General features: G+C 41.0%; 1 protein-coding gene across 1 annotated transcript in view; it reads left to right on the forward strand.

Annotated features, from left to right (window-relative positions):
• Window positions 1-7,030, forward strand: part of SH3TC2 (SH3 domain and tetratricopeptide repeats 2) — a 141,533-nt gene extending 134,503 nt beyond the window's left edge. Inside the window, exons 15-17 of the mRNA XM_006893752.1 lie at window positions 2,743-2,893; window positions 5,053-5,249; window positions 6,839-7,030. Of these exons, the coding sequence (XP_006893814.1) occupies window positions 2,743-2,893; window positions 5,053-5,249; window positions 6,839-7,030 (540 nt within the window). The remainder of the gene's footprint in view (window positions 1-2,742; window positions 2,894-5,052; window positions 5,250-6,838) is intronic.
• The last annotated feature ends 1,310 nt before the right edge of the window (window positions 7,031-8,340 follow it).

Genomic DNA, 8,340 nt, shown 5'->3' on the forward strand with positions numbered 1-8,340 from the left:
TCATGCAAATAACACCCAATCATATATTTCTTTTAAGCAGTTCTATTCATCATTTGTTCCAATGAAGTGTACATTATTTACCCCCTCTTTTCTTAGTTTCTCCCAATCCTCATTTCAGTCTTGTTTTATAAAAGTGTCATTATGCAGTATCTGTCCTTTTGTAATTGAGATATTTCACTCAGCATAATGTTCTCCAGGGTTATCCATTTTGTATAATATTCTATGAGTTCCTACCACAGCTTGGTAAAGTGTCTATTCATATCTTGTGCCCCTTTTCTGATAGATTGTTTACTTTTATCTTGTTGTGGTGCTTGAGTATTCTATGAATTCTTGATATAAGTCCCTTATCAGACATGTCATTAATAACAAATATTTTTTTCCAGTCTGTGGCTTTTAAAAGGAAGTTAATTTAAGAAATAATACTAATTAAATAAGGATCCAGGTATTGTTGTTGTTGTTGTTAGGTACTATTGAGTAAGACTTATAGCTACTCTATGTACAACAGCTCTGAACCATGCCCCACCCTGTGCCATCCTCACTGTCTGTGAGCCCACTGCTGCAGTCACTGTGTCAGTCACAGGGCTGAGGGTCTTCCTCTTAGTCACTGTCCAAGTATTAAATAAAAATATATAAATTATTTTCAAAAATGAATAAAGTTTAGAACACTTTATTATCTGATTTCATTAGAATATTTCATTTATTGAGTTGTTAATTAACTAATTACCTTTTTTGGCTTTTTTTAATATCAATAAATTTTTATTTAATGAATGTTGCTTTGTCTTTCAATTCCATTGTCCATCCATATCATCACAGTTCCTCCAAAGCTTGTATATAAGATTGATCTTCAAGAGAACCCTTGAACCACTACTGTTCCTTCAATATAGATATCTGGAGGTCACCGCATACTTCTGTGCAATACTGCCACTGGACACAGAGCTGTCACATTTTGTTTCCATTTGGCTGCATGCTGATATGCTTGTTCTCTCCTACTATTTCTCCCTATTAGTCACTCACTTCAGGGTCATTTTAGGATGCCAGTACTTTCTACTTCTTCATTTCAGTGACCCTAGGAAAAGAAAAGTTGTTTTGTCAGCACACTGAATAGTTTTAAAAAACTGTATGAACTGTATCAATAGAAATACCAGGTTTATCTTGCACAATGCCAAGAAAACCAATGATGCCAGATACTGAATTTCTCTTGCACTGTCCTTTGCTTTTTTGGCTTCTTAATATGTCATCAGACATTTATTAAACACCCAATGTGTATTAGAAAGTTGTGCTACTAACACAAAGGCCACACCTCTCAGGCAATTTGAATCCACTAGCTTCTCTAATGAAGAAAGATGGCTAATCTCTCCCGTGTATTTTACAGCCTCAGAAATCCACTACAGAATCAGCTATGAGTTAGTTCTGATTCAATGACAAAGAATCTATGTACCAGGCACCAAGTTGTTATTGTTATTTGCTGTCGAGTTGCCTGTGACTCATAGCAAACTTAAGTATAGCAGCTCTGAAGCCTGCCCTGTCCTGAGCTAGTCTCACTGATTCTGACTCACCAACCCCGATTTGTCCCAGTTACTGTATCAACCCATCTCATCCAGGGTCTTCCTCTTCTGTGCTGTCCCTACACCTTACCAATCATGATGTCCTTCTCCAAAACTGTTCCCTCCTGGACACACCCAAAGTATGTGAGACAAACCTTCAAAATTCTAGCTTCCAAGGAGAAACTTCATTTCATCCTCTCCAAGACAGACTTATTTGTTTTCTTGATGGTCTATAGTGTGTTCAAGACTCTTTTCCCGCACCACAACTTAAAGGAATCAATTCTTCTTCTGTCATCCTACGTAATTGCCCAGCTCTCTGATGCATAGCAAATAACTGTGAAGACCATGGCCTGGATTAGTCTCTAGACTGACATCGTTACTTTTCAGTATTCTGGAGAAGTCCCTGACAGCAAATTTTCCCAGGACAATTCGTCTTTTGATTTCCTGACTGCTGGTGCCAAGAGTGTTGACTGGGGATCTGAGTAAGCTGTAATTGTTAACAAACTCAATCTTATCTCCCTCTGTCATGGCGCTGCCAATTGGCCCAGTGGTGAGAATCTTTGTCTTCTTGATGGTGAGCTTCAATCCATATTGAAGACTACAGTACTTGACCTTCTATAGCAAGAGTTTGAGGTCCTCCTCAGTTTCAGCAAGCAAGGTTGTATCACGTGAGAAATAGTGGAGCACAGAAAACAAGGCCCTGATTCTTGAGGTGCTTCTTTTCCTACATATTTTGTAGAGAAGATGATTATCCCAAGAGTTGAAACAATTATTCTAAAATTGATAGCAATAAAGTAAGATAAAGGATCATTTAGTAAGCATGTTCAGGAAGTAGTTTAAGCCCTTTTCAAGCCTAACATCTATGTACTTTACAGAATGGGGTGGTGGGTGCTGTGGTGAGAGATGACTTTGGAAAAAACCACCTCCTCTTTCTTGTTCTCAGTTTTCCCAATTTTAGAAGATAAGGCTGAAATTGTGACCTCTGACTCTTCTACCAGTAAGATGTAGGAAAAACAACCAAAACAAGAGACAGGAACACCAACCAAGGAGAGGCATGCATGGGTAGATGATCAGTCCCACATCAAATGAATCCACTCTTCTCCTCTCAGTCCCTGTCTTCCCCCAATAAACCTGTTGAAGTTCAATATATATTAGCATATTTCACTCAGGTAAGGGTCCTTTGTGCCTCTGTTCCTAGGCTGGTGCTGTGCCTTTAGCAAGGAGGATGAAAGCAGTCAGAACTGAACTCCGTGTTTTCAACAAGTTGACGGAGCTCCAGATCAGCCTTGAAGGCTATGAGAAAGCCTTAGAGTTCGCCACCCTGGCTGCTAGACTCAGTACAGTCACAGGTAGGTGGTCCTGGGAGTGGGAGGGTTAAACACTCCCCGGAGATGAACAAGGAGTCCCTGGGTGAAGTCAACAGTTGACACTTGGCTGCAACTCACAAGGTTGGAGGTCAGAATGAACTGAGAGTCACCTGGAAAGAAGACCTCTTGGTCTCATTGTGAAAATCAGCCTCTGAAAACCCTGCGAGGCACAGTGCTACTGGGGTTGGAATTGATTCAACAACAACTGGTTAGTAAAAAAAAACAGACAGCAAATCAATAATAGGAGACATTAGACCTGGAGTGCTTGAGTTCAACTCTCAGGCCTAGTTTCATTAGCGTGAAGACCTTACAGAAGCTATTTAACCTCTATAAGCCTCAAATTTATCATGGACAAATCAGCACTAAAAATAGTACTCACTTCATGTAGTTGCTATGAAGGCTAATGATTACCCGTGTAAAGGTCATAATGCAATGCTTGGCATGTTCTAAGTATTGTATTACAGTTGATACTACTTGCTGACTTTAAGGTAAATGTTCTTTTTTTTTTTTTAAATGCACAAGCAATGTTCCCATTACAAAAGGCTTGTGCCTGAAGGTTGTTGTTGTTGGGTTTTTTGTAGGCTTTTTTTTTCTTTTTTTAATTTCAGTAGGTGATTGTTAGTCAAAAGTCCATTTTCCCATAGAATCCAAATGTAAATGAAGGTCAAGTTCTCAGGCTAAGATATTAACTCACAACATAGCCAAAATAGCAAGCATTTTTAACAAAAGCTAGTTGAAAACAATGTAAGTCCTTAAAGTAGAAAAATAGAATGAAAAAAAATTTCCAATGTTGAGGCTTGAAGAAAAGCAGGCTTGTTTAGAGGAGGATGTGAAGAGAGCTGGAGTTTTCTGTGACGCTTCTGGAAGAGACTGCTGGGCCTTTTCAAAGACGTCACGTGTGAATGGTAGTGGACTTCATTGTGTCTAATTGCACTTCAAAGTGCCTCTCTCATTTTCCTTATACTGCAGAAAACCTTACCTGAGTACTCTGTTTGCTAATCTCAGGAAAGGCCCAGACAACTCCCTCTGAACATTCTTTCCCCTTCTAACCACAGAAGCTGGAAGGAGGTTGTGTGCACCCTTATGCATGCTCGACTTTCCCATATCAGAGGATTTTGTTTCACTTTTCCTTTGGTCTTTTTCTTTTAATTTGGCTTTTGGCCCTATGAAGCTTAAGTGTGATATTTTTAGTTCACACTGAATCGTCACCTTAGCAAATATCCTAAAGGCAGGATTGAAAGACAATGTTTCCCATTCAAGATAATTTTGTATTAAAAAAGTTTAGTTAGTTATTGAAACAACAAATCCACCAAAACAGGAAATAAGTCATAGACCCATTAAAAAATCAGTTTTTAAAAGCATGCTTTAAAAATGAGTGGGGTAACTTATCTAAGACTTTGGAATAGCAAAGGCAGTCAAAGTGATAACAACAACAACAACAAATGGGCTTTGGCCCAACTGTGGCCCATAGAGACTCCATGGGTGTCAGAGCAGAGCTCCAAGGGCTTGTAATGGCTCACTTCTCAGAACCAGATTCCCAGGTCCTTCTTTCAAGGCAGTTGTGGGGGAACTCGAACATCTGACCTTTGAATCAGCACCTGAACATTGTTTGTAGCACCGTAGATAACAGAGGAACTAGATGGTGACTACCATTGGTTATGGCCCAAAAGAACACTGAATGGAGAAAGAATTATTATCCAGAATTATTCATTGTGTGGAATTCTTCATTAAGCAGTATGATCTTGCCATTTTGTCTCATTACACAGATTTGAACAATTTTTATTTTCTAGAATCTTGAATTATAAGAACATTTGCAATAAAGAAAAGGTTTTCTTTAGGGACTCTTCTGAGAAAACCTTGATCAGGATGAACAGTCCCATTAATCAGTCTGTCATAGACTCCTGTGCTATCTTTTGTAATACTTATTGAAATGATATGATTTTCTCTGTGTTCTGTTCTGTGATTATATAAGACAATAAGCTTCATGAAGACAGTTGCCTCTTGTATTTTATGTGTCTAACCTACCTCTTCTGTTTTATGTGTCTAGCCTATGTCCGATACTTAGCACAACATAAAAATATTTGCAAAATAAATGATGAAAGAGTTGGTTCCAGGCTCTCTCTCAGTCTTCTATTTCCTAGGGGATCAGCGGCAGGAGCTGGTGGCCTTTCACCGCCTGGCTACCGTGTACTACACCTTGCACATGTATGAAATGGCTGAGGACTGCTACCTGAAGACTCTGTCCCTCTGTCCACCTTGGCTGCAGAGTCCCAAGGAGGCCCTCTACTATGCTAAGGTGTATTACCGCCTGGGTCGACTAACCTTCTATCAGCTGAAGGTAAGGATCTGGCTTCCAACTGCATTAGAACCATCACCCAACCACATTCTTTCCAGAAGTGCCCAAAGGGTGGACAGAGTCTATAGGGAGAGTACAGTCAAGAGCACCTGAAGACAGCTCTTTGAGAATATTCTTGTCCTGTAGAAAGGAAATTATTCCAACACTATGGCTTTTTCACTTAAGTCTCATTGAACACCTTGAAGGCTGCTCTCGTCTTTGCTGAGGAAACAGATCACGACTGTTCTTCTTTTCTTGGCTTTAACTTTAGGATCCACATGATCATCAAAGGCCTACAAAAATTTAAGACCCCAAAACAAACAAACAAAACCCCTCTGTAAGCCACCAAATGTAAATCAAAAGTCATGAAGACAACCATACGTGCACAGAATATGACAATGCAACTTAACTGCATCTCACTTCTGATAAATTCTGATAAAATAAAATATATTTGATGATGGATGTGTGTGCTTGAGATAATGAGGTGCAAGGTCTTCAGATGTAAGCATGCCTAGTTCCTAAACACCTCATAATTACAAACAAATGTGCCCAAATTCTCTGTGCACTACTGGAGTTGAACGTATTTATTTCTGATTTTCCCGGGTCTTCTAGTACTGGGTTGAAGGTTTATAATTTTCCTGTCATAACTATGACCCTCTAACCATGCCCCTGGGCTTTGCTTTCCCTTCACCAGAGATCTTTGCCCTTGCCAGCACAACTCTTAATTTCTTAATGCAGTGGCTTCAGAGTCAGTCCTATGTCTGGCCCTCAGGGACCCTCAGGGCAGCTATGTTGTTTCCTTCTTATTTGCCAGACTTTGTTTCTGGCCTGAATTAATTATTGCCTTGTGAGTGTTAATAGCAAGCAGACATCCTCTTTTGAATCTCACCCAAAGAGGCATCTGTTCCTCATCCTTGTCATGTAAGGAGGTACAAGGTGGCATTGGAGTCAACTCCTGGCTCTCTTGGCTCAGGATGTGTGATCTCATTGGATTAACCAAGGATTCTATGGATCACATGGGAAAGAACTTAAACTAGCTCAGGTAAAAGGCAATTTGTTCCCTCAAATCGCTGGCAAATTCAGCTACATATTTAGTTTGGAGTTTTTCTGGATCCTAGGGCTCAGATGTCATCCTGATCTCCCCCACCTTTCTCTGGAGCTCTTTGCTCTCTGTTTCTAGTTTTTATAGATTCTTGACCTCATCTTCTACAGCTCCTGAGTAGTTCAAAACCTTCTCTGATAGGATGAGGGACCTTTTTCCATGATATAAAGTCGCCAAAATTTCTGGGAAATGCCTGGGAATGGTTAGCTTGAGCCATGCACACACACCTGGGTCTCTGTTCCGGGTGATGCTGATTGATGATTATTTAGGCATGGATAAAGAAGGTGCCTCCATTGTGCCTGGGGAGGAGGAAAGTGGTTAGCAGCGTCTTGGAGCCCAAGGTAAAGTGGAGAGTAGCTCCTCCAAGAACTGAGAGAGACTGAGAATGCATATTGTGCAGACAAAAGTCAGAGTTCCCAGGACTCCCTTCCCAGTTTCTCCAGGAATGTTTGCTAATGCTCTCTTCTTTGTCTCCATGCCCTGTGGTTAGGATGCCCACGATGCCACTGAGTACTTCCTGCTGGCCCTGGCGGCAGCCGTCCTGCTGGGTGATGAGGAGCTGCAGGACACCATTAGGATCAAGCTGGATGACATTTACCAGAGCCCCCTGTGGCACAGCAGCCCTGCAGGACGCTCCTCAGAGAGGGCACGGTGGCTCAGTGGTGGGGGACTGACCCTCTGAGGAAAGGTGCCCTCATCCTGACCAGACGACATGGCCAGAAGCCACTTCCATGCTCCTTGGCACTAATCCTGGAAGTTCCAGTCACCTCATGTTACGAATGGGAAGAGTGCAGTCCAGAGGGAGAGGGGCTTGTTTTGGTGTACATGTGGGCTTGGTGGTGAAGCTGGGATTAGAAGTCCTGGCTCCAGGTTTTTCCAGTTGATTGGTGATTCTTGTACACTTCATCACCTTTGAACTGGGCTTTCTCAGCACACAGTTCTCCTGAAGAAAATGAGAAACTCTGTCCCCTGGAAAAACTCATATGTTTCCCCCAAGTGAGGAAAACAAAGCCTGGCAATGGTGAGAAGGCAGACTGGAGTTTGTTCTTGTCACTGACTTTTCTCAGGGAAAGACACCCCACAATGCTGTCTGAAGAGCTAGTAGCTTCTTTCTTAACCCTGAAACTGGAGTTCCTTATTCTCGAGGGGGCTGCCCGGGAGGGAGTTCACCAGACTCCGAGCTCAGAAGCCACGGTCTCAGAGCAGTCGGATGGAATGCACAGGTGTGTGTCAGATTCCTGCTTGCCCTCTCCATCCTGGCTCCAAACACTCCCAGAAATGCCAAGAAGCTTCCTAAGATCCAAAGTCCAAAATGAAACACTTATGTTAAAAATCAAAACTAAGACTTAAATTACATGCAAATAGTATATATTATTAAATATTGACATTTATACACACATTTGTCTTTTTTTATACTAAGGACAGATGAGATGACAGTCTTGAGAATGATGGGTTAAATATTGAGATGTCTTATTGATTTTAAGGTAGAGCTGTTATAAAATATTTATCTTATGTATTTATCTATCAATATTTAACAAATTGTCCTCAAACCTAGAGGCCTAAAACAACGTTTGTTATCTCACAGTTTCTTTGGGGCAGGAATCCAAGAGAGGCTTAGCTGGGCCTTCTGGCTCAAGGCGCCTCCAAGGCTGCCGTCAGGAATCAGCTGAAGGTGCAGTCATTTCCAGCTCAAGCAGGGAAGGAACTCTTTCCAAGCTTACTCACATAGTTGTTGGCAGGAGTCAGTAATTTGCTGGCTGTTGGTCAGAGGCTGTAGTGGTTAGGAGATAGTGTGCCTAAAAGCCACTTGGACAATCTGTTTAAAATGAGATTTCTATTCTCTAAGTCTAATAATTCTCATTCAGTAGGTCTGGGATAGAACCCAAGAACATGTATTTTTTTTTTTAACAAGCTATTCAAAGGATCCTGAATCAAGTGGTCTGTAGCTCTACATCTTTTTTTTTTTTTTTGAAATGTTTAAAATATAATTTT

This window comes from Elephantulus edwardii, unplaced genomic scaffold (assembly GCF_000299155.1).
Source record: "Elephantulus edwardii isolate Elephantulus edwardi_28Jun2011 unplaced genomic scaffold, EleEdw1.0 scaffold00130, whole genome shotgun sequence".
NCBI classification, from domain to species: domain Eukaryota; kingdom Metazoa; phylum Chordata; class Mammalia; order Macroscelidea; family Macroscelididae; genus Elephantulus; species Elephantulus edwardii.